At 37.3% G+C, this 16,785-nt stretch overlaps 1 protein-coding gene across 1 annotated transcript in view; it reads right to left on the reverse strand.

Moving 5' to 3' along the window:
* LOC102227210 (receptor-type tyrosine-protein phosphatase F-like) overlaps positions 1-16,785 on the reverse strand; it is a 157,482-nt gene that overhangs the window by 121,402 nt on the left and 19,295 nt on the right. The window contains exons 4-5 of the mRNA XM_023329083.1: positions 16,506-16,647; positions 12,128-12,316 (exon numbers count right to left, since the gene is read on the reverse strand). Coding sequence (XP_023184851.1) covers positions 12,128-12,316; positions 16,506-16,647 — 331 coding nt within the window. The remainder of the gene's footprint in view (positions 1-12,127; positions 12,317-16,505; positions 16,648-16,785) is intronic.

Genomic DNA, 16,785 nt, shown 5'->3' on the forward strand with positions numbered 1-16,785 from the left:
GCAGCGTGTGGTTTCGTATTTCTTTTTTATTGGCTCTACTGGCCTTTATTTGGAGTTGTTAGACAGAAAAGAAGGTAATGAAAAGGGGAAGACATGCGGCAAAGATCACCAGGCCGGGATTCAAATCTATGACATCCGCGCCAAGGATTATGTGGATTGTGTTTTGCCCCTGCGCCACCACTGCCAAAATTGGGATGCATAGTTTAGATATGTTTTGAAAAATGTCTATTTTACATGTGAATAGCTGAGTAAGGAATATCTAACTTATATACAGTAAAGGGGGTTAAATGAGAGTTGGTGTTTACATGTGTGAAAAATCTGGTTAACCAACCTGCCTTCCTTTATTTGATCAGAACCAGAAATTATTAGATAGATAAATTATCTAATTACCTCTGAAAGACAGCAGAGGGGGATCACTGGAAACTGTGTGAACCCTGAGGATTTCATCAACACAGCAACAGTTTCCAGAGGGTGACCTTCCATTCCTCTTTGACAGTTAAAAAAATGTTACACCACACCATAAAGTTAAGATGTGTTTCCAGTTCGCAAATGTTTTCAGGAATCAGTCTAAAACTACCGGGGGGAGATGGATGGAAAATAAAGGAGCCGTTCTGTGTTGTTTCCATGGAATCACTTCTGTATTCAGCCTGACAGAGCAAGTTTATGGGAACAAGTGAGCAGACCAGAGCCAGATTGTCGAGCAACTGATCCACCATCAATAGGATGGTGTAAACACCATCCTATTGAGCTCTTCACAAGAAACATAAAAAAGTAACAAAACTAAGTAACACTAAGACCTTAAAGCAGTGTTTCCCAGCCCTGGTCCTCAAGGCACACTGTCCTACATGTTTTAGAGAAGGTCCCCAACCTTTTTATCACCACGGACCAGTGAAGGCTTGGGGCAATGTTACTGCACCCGGGGGGACGGGTGGGGAGGAGGTCACATGACACAATTTTCAATCTTTTGCCCCAATTTTCTCCTAATGACAATCTTAGAACATTCCGAGTTCTAAGATTGTTGCTTGTGATAATCGTATGATTATCCTGTGTGTGTGGTGTGTTACGTGGAAAGTCAGACCGCTCCCATCTAAAATGGGGCATATTCAATATTGTCTTGGCCCTTTTATCACAGCCTGTGGGCTTTTCCCTGACTGGGAGCGAGAACGCAACCTGTTGAATGTGACAGGTAGCCAATCAGAAAGTGTGGTGACGTAAGAACGGAGGGGAATTCCAAACAGCTGACATGGCGCAACTGAGAGTCCGGTTAGTGCACAGTGCAGCAAATAGAGCGGCTGCTCCCGCTGCCTTTTATCCCAACGTTTTTTTTTTTCTTTTTGTTATATCTTTTATCACTTAAAATGAGTCCACAAACTATCAGTATTGCTTCTACATTGTCGGACATGTTTGTTATTCTAAATTCAATAGAATAACAAACCCCAATCCCTAACTAGAAAATTTTGGAAGAAATTTAGCCGGGGCCTGCCAAGGCGTGCCCGTCGGTTAGGGCCCGGCGCTACAAATTGGCATCGATGCTAAAGAACGCTGCAACGTAATCAATAGCATGCTGAGAATCACAAGAACGTTAAGTAAGGTGGACGTGCACCATTCAGTATGATTTAAAATGTTGTCAAGGCTTTTATTTTGGAAGTTTTGTTAAACTTCATTTCAAAGGGCCAAACTAATCCCATGCGTAATAGTCCTTGGGTTAAAATAGTTATATAATGCTCAAAACACAAGTAGTTGATGTAAAAATATTAAAGGCTTTTATTTTGAAATGTTTGTTAAGCTTCATTTCAAAGCGCCAAACTAATCCTATGTTTATCAGTGCTTTGGATGAAAAAGTCAAATAAAGCCAAAAAGAGCAATTACGTCATGTAAAAATATTCAAGGCTTTTATTTTGAAATTTGCAGTATGCTTCATTTCAAAGGGCCAAACTAATACCACGTGTAACAGTGCTTTGGATGAAAAAGTCAAATAAAGGCAAAAAGAGCAATTACATGATGTAAAAATATTCAAGGCTTTTATTTTGGAATTTTTGTTAAACTTCATTTCAAAGGGCCAAACTAATCCCATGTATAACAGTCATTGGATAAAATCAGTTATATAATGCTCAAAACACAAGAAGTTGATGTAAAAATATTAAAGGCTTTTATTTTGGAATTTTTGTTAAACTTCATTTCAAAGGGCCAAACTAATCACATGTATAACAGTCATTGGGTTAAATCAGTTATATATTGCCCAACAGAGCAAATATCTGATTTAAAAATATTCAAGGCTTTTATTTTGAAATTATTATTATGCTTAATTTTAAAGTTCCAAACTAATCCCATGTGTAACAGTTACTGAGTTAAATCAGTTATATACAGCCCATAGCAGCAATTAGTTCTAAAGGCCAGTTCAGTCAACCTCTGTTTCAACTGAGTATTCCACTATATATAGAACTACAGTGACGCGTATTTGTAGTCCTAATCAGCAGCCAATAGCCTCTTGAGTTCCGTTGCTATGGTAAATAAGTTTCTCACCAAGGTGTGAACTGTTAGTGAAAGAGCCTGAGACAGCCTAGAAAATCCTGTCGCATGACTTTGCTCTGAAGCACCGTGACAGAAAACCGTACGGTCTAGATAAATTTCGAAAACATTTTACCGGAGCAGACATGTGTATCAATGTGAGGACCGATTTTGATACCAATCGTGCGATATTTGTGGGCGTGATGGCGATTTCAAAATTATTTTGGGCTCAAAAAATCTCTTCATTTCTCACTCTAGCCGGGATCTAAAGGCCCTGGCTCTCACTCTAATTTTCGGAAAAATGAGAAACTTTGGGTCGCTTAGAGACAAATTGTGGACAAACCGTAACTGGTATCGACGAGCCGTCTTCACTTTCAAAGAGATCACAGACGTATCTACAAAATGAAATTTGAATGGCATTTCTACGTGAATTCGTGACGACACAGAAAATCCTCAAAAATAGGGTATTTCTAGGATTTTTCCCATTGACTTATAATGGGGGTTTTTTCGTAGTTTTTTGTGAATTATGTCGCCACGTTAAGCCCAAATCCCACCAAAAGTAATAGCTCCAATGGCGTGAATTTTCTGCACGTTTTGATACCTCATTTGTAGGTGTGCACGCAGCGGTATGAGCCGCATTAACGGTTACGGATGAAAAATAAAGAATTGGGAGAATAGCAATAGGTTCCTGCCATTGCTTTGCATGGCAGGCCCCAATCATGTTGAGGTAAAAATCCCAACATGAGTAGGGTTTACTCATGTTGGGATTTTTACTGGATTTTCTTCAGGAATCGGGAGTGGAATTGGTTCTTGTGTGGTGTGTTGCTCCTGCCATGTGGCTGGACACATGAACCGATAAACCTGTTGGACTTTTATCAGCTCAGTGGTTTGGAAAATTGACTGACAATCCTTAAATCATGCCCGTGTGAATCAGACCTAAAACTCACAAGCTCTACGCCTCTCCTCTAGTTTCGACCACTGCCCTAATGCTCTCTGACTGTGGTCTCTAACTAATTTACATAACCCTTCAAAATAAGATACAGATGCGCCACAAAAACGAACATTTTACTTTTATGAAAATTTTAACTCACAATAACGATTAATGGGAGCCCTGAGCTTGTTTCTCTGCAACGAGACGGTCCCATCTGGGAGTGATAAGAGACAATGTCACCCGAAGCGTTGCTTATGCACAGGGTGCTTGGTCTCTACATGGTGAAGGACTTTGAAGGCTTCATTGCCTCATTAACGAGCCGTTGCCATATCATGCAGAGCAGGCTTGGAATGTGGGGATTATCTAACGGGATAAATCCATTTTCCTGTCTCTTCTCTGGGCCTTTTCCCTTCGCAAAGAAACTTTCCAAAGACATTTGTTTACTCATTACTCATTTTGCTGCTTGTGGGCTCAATGTTGGTGCGCAAGACGTAACTGAGAGAATCTGGTTAAAGGATTTTCAAAATAAAAGCTCCTCCAGACTCACATTATTAAAAGGAAATATTTAATTATTTCTTGTACCAATTGGTCCACGGACATGTACCAGTCCGCGGCCCTGGGGTTGGGGACCACTGCTTTAGAGGTTTTCCTGCTTTAATGTGCCTGATTCAACTGATTGCAGTTAAGCAAACGCTTGTTAACCAGTCATCAATTGAAATCAGCTGGACTGAAGCAAGCCGAACAAATTCTGCAGAGTTAAATCAACACTATGCCGAGTCTATTTGGTCCTTATCAGAATTGGTGTTAATTTAACTCTTACAGAGTTATTTTAACTATAGTTATAACTCTTTCAAGTGTTAAAATTACTCATTTTCTTGGTGAAATAACTTTGAAAAGAGTTAAATTAACACCAATTCTGATAAGGACCAAATAGACTCGGCATAGTGTTGATTTAACTCTGCAGAATTTGCTGTGTGCCGAACACCTAAAACATGCAGAGCAGTGTGCCTGCAGGACCAGGGTTGGGAAACACTGCCTTAAAGAACACAAAGCTGAAGGACCTTAGATTAAAAAAGGGAGCAATTCCAGCTTCCGATTCGGGAAATGGCTAAAGGGCGAGCCCACTTAATTTTTCAGTACCTTCCGCATCTTTAATCGACTCTAGTTAAAAAACTACAACACCTAGACTCTTCAAACCTGGACTGGATTATTCTGCTCTAATAGCAGAATATTTATAACCATGTTTGTGATTTGTGAAACCCTTATCTGATTTGTGAAACTTCACTAAAAGTTGATTTTACTACTTTTTGCATCTGGATCACACTAGAACTGCTCCAGCTCCAAAACTACAACACCTAACTCTTGAAACCTGCATTGCAGAATATTTAGAGCCATGTTTGGGATTTGTGAAACCTTTTTCTGATTTGTGAAGCTGCAATAAAGGGCAATTTTCACCCTTTTTTTTCGGTCTTGTTTACACGAGATCTGCTCTAATTCCAAAACTACAACACCTTCAAACCCAGACTAAGTTATTCTCAACTAATAGCAGAATATTTAGAACCATTTTGTGATTTGTGAAATCTTTTTCTGATTTGTGAAACGAATGATTGTTTGATGAATGATCGATTGTTTAGCTGAAGTCAAATCTTGGATGGAAGAAAACTTTCTTCACCTCAATCAAAGTAAAATTCAAGCTATATTATTTGGTCAGAGTCTTCACATTACAAATCCAGATCTGATTCTTGGTTCTTTAGCTCAGTTTTGTCAGACCTCTGCTAGGAATCTTGGTTTTACTTTTGATAGCTGTTTAAAGCTAGATAAACAAGTTAGATCTGTTGTTAAATCAAGTTTTCATCACCTGCAAATTTTAGCAAAAATTAAATCTTATTTTTGTTTTAAGGACTTTGAAGGACTCATTCATGCCTTCATTACATCTCGCTTGGTTTATTGCAATTCTTTATATAGAGGCCTGGATAAATTACAGATGCTACGACTTTAAATGATCCAGAACGCAGGGGCACGGCTTCTTACAGGAACCAGGAAGCGTGGCCAAATAAGGCCCATACTGCCCGTCTTTTATCGAATAGATTTTAAGATTCTTTTATTAACTTATAAAGTTTTAAATGGATTAACTCCCCCTTATCTTCGGGACCTATTAAATTTTCAGTCTGTGTCCAGAACTTTAAGATCCAATAATCAACTATTACTGAAAGTCCCTCGGACCCGACTTAAGAGGAAAGGAGATCAGGCTTTTTCTGTTGTTGCTCCTACTCTATGGAACAATCTACCTTTCCAAATTAGATCTGCCCACAGTCTGGATCATTTTAAATCGCTTCTCAAAACTAATTTTTATTCTTTGGAATTTGTTTGAAGTAGTGTTATGATACACTGTTTTTTTTTTAATCAATTTTTGTTATTGTCGTACTTGTACAGCACTTTGGTGCAGTTTTACACCTGTTTTTAAAGTGCTATATAAATAAATTTGACATTGACATTGACAAAGGTTCATTTTAACAAAGGTTCATCTGGATCACAAAAGAACTGCTCCAGCTCCAAAACTACAACTCAGACTCTTCAAACCTGGACTGGATTATTCTCAACTAATAGTAGAATATTTATAACCATGTTTGTGATTTGTGAAGCCTTTATGTGATTTGTGAAACTTCAAAAAAGGGCGATTTCGCCACTTTTTTTTATCTTGGTCACATGAGGACTGCTCTAAATCCAAATCTACAACACCTAGACTCTTCAAACCTAGACTAAATTATTCTCAACTAATAGCAGAATATTTATAACCATGTTTGTGATTTGTGAAACTTCAGTAAAAGGCGATTTTACCACGTTTTTGCATCTGGATTGCACTAGTACCGCTCCAGCTCCAAGACTACAAAACCTAGACACTTCAACCTTAAACTTCACTTCACTTAATCAACCTCATTCATTCACTGCTAAATGTGCTAATGGCAGAGAAGCAACTTATTGTTACAGGAAAACTGTTCATCTGCCGTCATTGGTAGCTATGCTAACTAAACAGCATTCACAGTTTGAATCTGCATAGCTTTGTGCTATGCTAGCTGCAGCATAGCACAGAGTAAGGGGGAGGGAGGATGAGCAGCCACATGAGATTGTGATTGACAGGACTAAAATCCACCTCCTGCCTCTGATTGGTTGTTTCTAGATAGCACTGGGAGAAGGCAGAGGAAATAGATTTTTTCACAAATTAACTCTCATGCCATACTGTCACAACACAATGACAGTTTTAACAAATATGTAAAAAATATATATTTTTCATAAAAGTTACATATTGCAGCTTAGGAGAGAACAGGTCAGGAGGGACGTGGCAAAAGATATCTGTAATTTAAACCCAAGCCTGTAAAACTGTGTGGACTGGCTCCAGTCCAGACAGGAGGCTGATTTTTCATCATTTTATAAAGATTGTTTGAATTTCTGTCGGTAATAAATACTGTATATTGTTTTTGTTGTGTAATTGTAAAAAGAGCAAAGACAGAGAAATCCCTGGAATGATGCTAACTAGCTTGTCACACACACAGTGTTGCTCACCTTTTACACTGGGACAGTGGGAGGAAGAGGGTTTATGCTGGTATTGGGGTTAGACTGACTCATCTGTTACTAAGTGTGGTAAAAGGTACAGGGACAAGTTAAATATATGAATGTCTTGGTATTTCTTTTCCTTAATTCATTAGATGCTATGGAGGCAAACAGTAGTCTGTAGTTAAGCTAACTATGCTAAATGGTTGATAATCTCACACAGTCTACTCACCTCTCTTGGAGAAAAACTGGGTTACAAATTGACACTATTGTCTTTTTCTCTCTCTTATCTCTCTATTTTTTGAAAACTTAACTTTATTTTTTTTCTAGGCAGCATAGCAGCTACCACACTTGTTCTTGTCTTGTATTGATTGCTGCTGAACACCATCACCATAGGAACGAACCATTTCATGCAGATCCAGGGGGGTTCAGTACAAATATGGATGTGTGGTTTTTGGTCTGGGAGGGGGAACATTTAATTTTTACTGCTATAAACAATTTTAAAAAACACAATAACAGTAATTGACAGGCCCCAATTGTTTCTATTTTTTTTTTAAATTAAAAAATAAAAATTCTTTAGGAGACTCCCTGTCGGTCAAGGGCCCTTGGAATATTCATAACTTTCCCCCCTATATGGTGCCCCTGCATTAAGGGATGACATGAAATATCCGCTGGTGGTCCCAAAGTCTTTAGTTCTTCAATTTCTCCAGTATTTCCATGATTGTCCTTTGAGTGGACATGTTCAGCAACCAAAATACATTTGTAAGACTTTTTAAGTAAAATGTGAGGTGCCACAAGAAAAACCTCTACCGTTATTAAAATGGTGATTAATGTTGATGCTTTTAATTTCACTAAAGACATTCCTCAGATTGTTGGAAGTTGCATGCTGGCCATCAGTCTGTGAAGATGTGTGGACTCAAGAGCTGTGCAGTCTGTCAGTGTACAAACCAGATAATCAAGGTCCAGCTGGTTTTCTGCAACCCATACACCTCTGACTGAACCCTGGGAAAAACTTGGGTGGACTTGATGGGACCTTTTCCACGCAGTATAAAAAGGAAATGTCTTCCTTTTTGCGGTGATCAATTATGTCACAGAGTGGGTGGAAATGTTTCCTGGGGTATGCTATGGTGGCACAGAGGTTAAGCACAACCCACATATAGGCCTTAGTCCTCAACGTGGCTGTCGCAGGTTTGATTCCCAGTCTGGTGACCTTTGCTGGATGTCTTCCCCTTCTCTCATTACCCACTTTCCTGTCAATTCATTATCAAATAAAGGCCACTAGAGCCAATAAAACCTTTAAAAATGGAAATGTTTCCTATAAGAGACAGCAAGGCACAGAAACTCATTACTATCCTCCGAGAGGAGATATTTACTTGCTTTGGAGTGCCTCAAAGCCTTGTGTCAGATAGTGGGCCCCAGTTCACCAGTCAAGAGATGTCCAGTTTTTGCTCTACTTGGGGGGTAAAACACCATTTACACCCCAATCTAATTTGACTGATCGGGCTAACAGAACTATTTAAACAATGATAGCCTCATTTGTTGGACAGCATCACAATCTATGTGGCCAACATATCGGGGAGTTCCGTTTTGGCATCAGTGGTGTTCAACATGAAACCACAGGGAGAGCCCCTGCAGAGCTAATGTTTTGATGTCAACTTCAAGGGCCATTGGAGAGGATGATAGCAAAACCCTCATCAAACCGTTTATAAATTGATGGAGCAACACAATGACATGAAGGAAGAAGTCAAACGGAAAGTTGGGATAAGTCAAACCAAAAAAGCCAAATACTACAACGCCCAGAGGAAGGGTGTACATTTCCAGCCAGGAGATTCGGTCTGGGTGTCATCCCCTTTTCAAAGCAATAGATAGTTTTTCCTCAAAGTAGGTACCAGTAGTGATACTCTTTCCACTCAAGAATAGGAGAGAACGCACGCTCATCACAGAAAATATCCTAACTTCCCATCATCAAAAGTCCTTTCTAGAATACTTTTTTTCCCAAAAGCAACACTACTTTGTTAATGTTTATTAATTTTTCTTTCCAAAGATACCCATTTTATGTATATTGAATCAAATAAAACACTTAAATGTTCCCAATAATTTTCATACGTTTTTTGAAAAGTCTGATTAGAACGCATTATTTATGCTAATTCGAAAGCCCCTCCTGCACTGCGCTGAAACATTGTCCAAGAAAATTGGTTTGGGCATCATGAACAAAAGACCAACTGAGCCCACACTAATATATTAAACCTTAAATGATGTGCTTTCTAGACATATTCAGTTGGTCAAAGGTTATTTTTTTAGTTTTTTTGTAAATCATAAAAGTATTAAAACCTCTGAACAGATCATCAAATAGCGAATGAATTATAAAAAATAAACCTGACAAATTAGGTATCAAAATAAAGATTAATTTGGGAACCTGAATATTATATTGGTGCCAAACCTTTAGAATCAGTGTATGTGACGGCCCACGCACATCAACACACGAATGGACCTCGCCCAAATTGCCCCTTTTCAGCTTTCACTCTTTCTGTAAGCTAAATGTGGCTACATAGTGAAGCTAAATAAAAACGAATAACCGGAGTTTTAACAATCCTAAGCTTTTTACTGTGTGCATGGTTCTAGCTGGGTCACTGGTTTAACACATTTTGGGGAGTTTTGCGAACTGAAAACCAGACGGATCGCCCAGCTATCTGACCATGACATTTGTGCTGCTTTTGTGCGATTTGTGCGACACTCACATGATGCGCATTAGTAGATGTGCTCAGTGGTAGTTTCTGATATATGTGGCATGGGTAACCCTCCACGGCATCATTGTGTGGGGGATGGCATGCTGAAGTGACCGTATCTATACTGCAATAATAAATCCCGGACACTTTTTGTGAAAAACTGTACTTCCTTTGGCACTTTTTCAGATGGTCAGTAGTAGGGAATTTTCCATTTAAAAAAAATTATTTTCTGCCAGCAATATCAAAAAAGTTACTAAAGATAGCCACAAATAAATGTTTTTATCTGATGCAGCAGCCTAATTGACATCTAGGAAGGAAGTTTCAATGAATGCATAAAAAAGAAACATTTTGGTGCAAGACAAAAATTATCTAAAATGAGATTTAAAAAAACAAAAACAAAAATAAATCCTTCTTTCCTACAAGCAATATCAAGTAAACTATTGAAGATGGTGGAAAAAGGATGCCTTTTATTGAAATCTGATGAAAATACTAAATTTTGTCTATTTTCAAAAAAGAATTTCCATCGGTCAAATTAGCTTTGGAAGTATTTCTGTGGATTAATAAATCTTTATTAAACAGTCCCAGACCCCTACAAAAATGTAGCTTGTTAAGACCATATAGCAGGCTGGGCAAAATAGCTTTTGGGCTTGGTTTCAACGTATATTTTTTTAATGTGGTGTCCCAAAAATGCCTTCTGTTAGGGTAAATATTGAAATTTATTTTTCAAAATTATATTTTTTAAAGAATCTTCATTTTAAAAGTAAGCTATTCATACTGTGCATGTTCTTGTTTTGAAATGTGATTTATATATATATTTAAAGAGTGTCATTACAAATAATTGTCAAATTGATTTATTTTTTAAGTAATCGGCTTTCAAAAACCTCATGGTTTTCTACTCAAAGGTAGAAAAAGGGGAGATTGTGGCAAGGTACACCTACAAAATCTGAAACACCGTTTGACATAATGGGCTGAAATTTTTTCTGCTCTTTTCTGGTAATACACTTAATAGAAAAATGCATTTAGACTACTAAAAATCAAAAGGAAAAATAATTGACTGCTGGTACCTACTCAAAGCTATCACCAAAGTGGTCAGGACCAGCTACAGGTAGGTCTAGCTTCAGTGGAAAAACCAGCACAGAGGAACACAGAACAGATGTGGTTAACTTAAACCAGATGTCAAACTCTAGTCCTCAAGGGCCGATGTCCTGCAGTTTTTAGATGTGCCACAGGTACAAAACACTGGAATGAAATGGCTTAATTACCTCCTCCTTGCTTAGATCAGTTCTCCAGAGCCTTAATGAACTAATTATTCTATTCAGGTGGTGCAGCAGAGGCACATCTAAAAGTTGCAGGACACCAGCCCTTGAGGACTGGAGTTTGACATCCCTGACACTGTCTTAAACCCTTATTTTGGAATTCAGCCTCCATTTTTTTTTTACCCCTCCAGGGGGTCTTTTTGTGGGCTCTAGTGTCCCTTATATGAAAGTAGGCTGACAGGAAAGGGGGAAGGAGAGGGGGGAAGACATGCAGCAAATATCATTGGGTCCAGGAGTCGAACCCGCGACGGCCGCGTCAAGGACTCAAGGCCTCCAAACATGGGTCGCGATAGCCCCTACGCCACACCCTGAGTTCAGCCTCCCTTGCCTCCAGTTGGGGGGAGAGGAGGAGAATTGTAACATAACCTCTATATTTGTTTTCTTTTGATTAAATAAATTAAAAGATAAATATATCAGACTCTCATCTTTAGGACTGTTTCTGTTGTTGGGGGAAGATTTTATTTTGGCCTTTTCATTTTGATTGGGACTTTAAACTTTGGGGAATATTTTCAGGACTTTGTTTTTTTGAGAACATGGGACTCTGTTGTGGGCATTTTTATGATTAAAACACACTGAAATTGTGGGGCAGTTATTGTTTTTGTGCTGACATCATTTGAGTGATTTAAATATAACCTTGTGTTATTCTTGAGGGATTTTGGCCACTAATCTGCTATTGATCAGAATAGCTATAATTATTTCTTAGTATTATGGTTTTTTTAATAAATCTATTGTTGCTAAAAATCAACAAATTCCATATTAAGTGGTTGAATATTTATTTTCTTATTAAATACATTTGTGTAACATATTTACCTCATGTCTGAGAAAGAATCCCCTTGATGAAATTGTGAGTTCTGCTTAAAGTCAAGCTGAGTTTTACATGCTGATGCTCACATCAAATAATTCCGCAGACTTTAATTAAGTCTGCGGCTGTAATCGTTGTGTCTCCTCTATTTTACCATCAGCTGTGTTGTGAGAAAGGTAGGTCTTACCACAAAGCATTTTAAAATCACTAAACACTCATCTAAGCTGTAGCTCAATTCCCTTTTTGATAAATTACAACATGAAAATGTGTGAATAAGTTGAAAAGACTACTTCACCTGACCACAGCTGTTTTATCCTCCCATTACTGCTGCTGATGTCCACAGGCAACATATCTTTAAACCAGAAAATCTCAGGGTCTGGGTTTCCACTGGCTGCACACAGCATCGTAGCTGTATTTGTTCGCACCACAACCTTCAGCTGGGGTCCCATGTCAATGTTGGGGAAACCAGCAGGTATCTGGTCGTCTGTCAGAAAAACAAATCTACAATTCTATCACCTAAACCATCATTCCTTTAGCAGTATGGAAACAGAGCATACTAGTGCATTGCAAGAAGGAGCAGGCTGAAGAGATTATATATAGAGCTAATTTCAGCAATTAAAATAAGGGACACCTTCAATGGCATGTGTTGTCCTACTCTCATGGGGTGAGACGGCCGATGCAGTGACAAGACAATATTTTATGGCAATGTTCTTTGTTAAAAAAAGTTATCCATAGAGCATACATGGAGGTGGCTTAGAATACCCCAAAGTTGTACTCCAATCAGAGTACCTTCAACACATTTTTACTGAAGTAGATTTACTTAAGGCTAAGTAGGTGTAAAAAGTATTTGGCAAAAATCTACTCAGGCATTGAGTAATTTAGCATAACACCTGATTTAATGTTCAAAATGTGTCCCCAGACAGTCAAAAATATAAAAGTTACGTGAAAATTCTGGGATATTAAATAATATTACCAAAATATTTATAGAAATAAGGGGTTAGGCTTGGAGGCTGGCTCTAGACCAAATTTACCACAGGAGCCAGCGTAATCAGTGTTTTTTCATGGGGACACTTAAAAAAGAATGAAACAAAAAAGCACTGCAATATTTCAACATTTGATATATCAAATGAGCCAAAGAGCCTCTTGTGTCTCCAGAGATCCAGGTTGTAGATCCTGATCTAGCAGATGGGAAGTGTGATCCTATCTCAATACAGCAGCTAAAAGTACAGCACTATAATTTCTAATTAATTGTAAAAAATAAAGTTATGAAAGTTAAATAAATCCACCATTAAATATTAACAAAAGACATTTATTTAGTATAATTTCTTTAGTACCCCTGTGAAGCTCCCCTCCCCAGCCCCCCAGAACCACCCCTGGGCTGTGTCTGGTGTATTTCTGCCTTGCATGTTTTTTCTTCATGGATAGGAAGTCAGGTTATCCAAACTGGTAAACCACATTGATAAAATAATAGTGAAATAATACATTGAACTCATAAAATTCATTTCTAAACAAAATGCACAGAAAGCCCTAACAAACTTTGTTAATGTACGAAATATTTATGTATTTATTTACTGTTAATCTCTTAATATGAGTTGTTCTTTATATGGACATTTATATTATTTTGGCTGATACTATTATATAATAAATAAAATTTATTATTTATTATTGTGTACTGCCTTGCATAGAATAGCACCAGCATTAGCATTTTCCCTAAAAGAAGTCTTTCAGCTATTTTTCTTATTTATTAGCCATGTTTAGTATACTGAATGGAGGAAGTCAAAGTGACACAACTTACTAGTGATACCGCACTGGCAGCATGTAGGCTAGCATTAGCATTTTGGTATAATTTAGCTCATGCTAAACATACTTACATACAGTTTTAACATACTGAATAGAGTAAGTCCAACTTACTCAACATACTTCTGACTCTCCACATGCTAATGAGTATATTGTAGCTTACTTTAGCATTGATGCTAATTTTTAGCATCAGAACGCTAGGTTAAAAACCGATGGGCACACTTTGGCAGGCCCGGGTTAAATTTCTTCAGGAATTTTCTAGTTTAATATATAATGGTACCAGCTAAAGTAATATGAATGGCAATTTAAAGAACAAATCATGCTAGCAGATTAACAGTACATACGTAAATATTTCCTACTTTAAAACGGTTTGTTAGGACTTTCTGTGCGTTTTATTTAGAAATTATATATTTCATGAACTCAGTGTTCAGTGGTCATTTAATGTGTTATTTCACTTTTGTTTTATTAATGTGGTTTACCAGCTTGGAAACCTGACTTCTTATTAATGGAGAAAATAATGCAAAGCAAAAATTCACCAGACACAGACCTGCAGCCCATGGGCATTTCTAAATGGGGGCCAACTGGGGTACAGAAGAAATTATAATAAATAAATGTCTCTTTTTAATATTCAGTGGTAGATTTTTTTAACCTTCACAATTTTACTTTAACAATTACAAGAAATACAAAATTATACTGCTGCACTTTCATCCGCTGTATTGAAATAGGATCACATTTTCATCTGCTAGATCAGGATCTGCAGCCTGGATCCCTGGAGATGCAAGTGGTTCTTTGGCTCACAATATCAAATGATGAAATATATTGCTTTGTGTTTTTGTTTCATTATTTTTTAAGTGCTCTCCACAGAAAAACATTGATTACGCTGGCCCCTGTGGTAAATTTGGTCTAGAAACAGCCTCCACACCTAACTCCTTATTTGTATCAGTATTTTGGTAATATTCTTTAAAATACCAAAATCTTCACATAACTTTTATATTTTTGGCAATCTGAGGACACATTTTGAATATTAAATCAGGTGTTATGATCAGTTTACTCAGCACTTGAGTAGATTTTTACCAAATAATTAAAGCTTAAGTAAATCTACTTAAGTAAAAACAGGTTGAAGGCATGCTACTCTGATTGAAGTACAAGATAAGATAAAATAATTTTATTAGTCTCCCATAGGAGAAATTTGTCTTGGAAGCAGGGGAAATCTGCAATACAACAATACAAGCTCATCCAAAAGGACAGTAACCATAAATAAATATTCAAAAACAAAAAAATACATAAACGCACGAATGTCAGATCGGCAGTACATCCCCATAACCACTTCCATTCATATACATTCTCTACATGCTATAGTGGTAACGAAGATTAATAGATATTTGGAGGGTAAATAATCCAAACACAAAAAACTTTACATGGAAAAAGAAAGCTGGTTCGCAACACTCAAGAATCGATTTTTGACTAATATCTGAGTCTTTACAAGATTCAAATTGCAAAGCTGAGATTATTCAAGCACCTCTTACTGATCATAAAGGCATTTTGTTACAGGTTTGTATTTCCCCTGATAGAACTACTAAAAGGAACCCTGCATAATGGAAGATGATGCAAATTTGTCTTCTTAACGACAAATTTGTCTGTTTAACAATTAAAAACAAAATTGCACAGCTCTTTAAACTAGCACAATCTGAAAATAACTATGGGCGTTACTGGGAGCTTTTAAAATATGAGTTAAGAAAGATCTTAAGTAAAGCTGGGGTAAACAGAATAAAAAAATAGCATAAAGGAGGAAACCTACTTGGTCTCTGAGTTGATTTCATTATCCTCTACTCTTCCTGAAAATCTATCTGAGCAACAGAGAGCCAAGTTACAAACCCTTCAGCTTAAACTTGATCAAATTTATAATAAAAAAGCAAAAGGAGCTTTTATATGTTCACGGGCCAAATGGTTAGAAGAGGGAGAACAAAACTCTAGCTACTTCTTCAAACTTGAAAAGCAAAGACAAACAAAACATGGTATTACTAAACTTAATTCAAGTGGCACAATCATTGATGACCCCAAAATGATTGACAATATATGTGAAACTTATTATAAATCATTGTATGTGTCTAGACATTCTCCTGAAGAACATGATTATTTCTTTAACTCCTTAAGTGGCTCAGAAACAATTTACTTGGGGTAACTATAGTTAAAGAGCAAACAGCAAGAATTAACAAAAACTTTGATCCAATTATTCCCTCTTGCCAACAAAGATTTAATCTATAGTTACAGAGAGACCTGACTGTCACTGGTCGAGTCCTGCTGACCAAAACTGAAGGTCTTTCTTGTCTTGTCTATGCCAGTTCAGCTCTTAATGTCCCAAACAGCCTTTGCACTAAAATTGATCAAATACTCTTTGATTTCATTTGGGAAAAAAGCCCATCTAATTAAGAAGAATGTCATGATCAATAGACTAAGTTCAGGTGGTTTCAGTGTTCTTGGAATTTAATACCCTACATTCTACGTTCAAAGTTAGGCTTCCATAAACAACTACTTTTATCCTGAACATTGGTTTATAAACATAACTTTCCCCCTCATAACTGTTTTATTTGGAATAACCACAATATTTGCTTCAAGCATAAATCCCTATTTCTTAAGAACTGGGTGGATAATGATATTCTGTCTGTAAAACAATTGTTTAATGAGGATGATCAACTGTTTAATTATAGTGAATTTATTTGTAAATATAACTTTCCCGTGACCCCTAAAGAATTTGCTGTTGTTTTCGATGCTATTCCCACAGGTTTGAAATTTCTTATATCAACCTCAGGTAGAGCCCATGTCCAATATCCCAGATTTCCATATATATACATATAATAGCCAGCAACAGATCTTACCCTCTAAGACAATAAGCTTGGCAGGTGCAGCGATTGCTCCAACACTGTTGCTGGCTGTGCATTCATAGATGGCCTCATCACGGTTGGTTTTCAACGGCTGGATACGCAGCACTGAGCCTGACTTGTCATCAAACTCTTTGACCTGGCCAGAGAAAAAAAGGATCACTGTGAGATTTCTGACTCACTTTATTTCAGTCAACCTACTAAAGACTTTTGACACCGATAGGAAATGTATACAAAACCCTGGTTTTACAATCCATTAATCCAGAGATCCAAAAGT

Source organism: Xiphophorus maculatus, chromosome 23, assembly GCF_002775205.1.
Source record: "Xiphophorus maculatus strain JP 163 A chromosome 23, X_maculatus-5.0-male, whole genome shotgun sequence".
Lineage (NCBI taxonomy): Eukaryota > Metazoa > Chordata > Actinopteri > Cyprinodontiformes > Poeciliidae > Xiphophorus > Xiphophorus maculatus.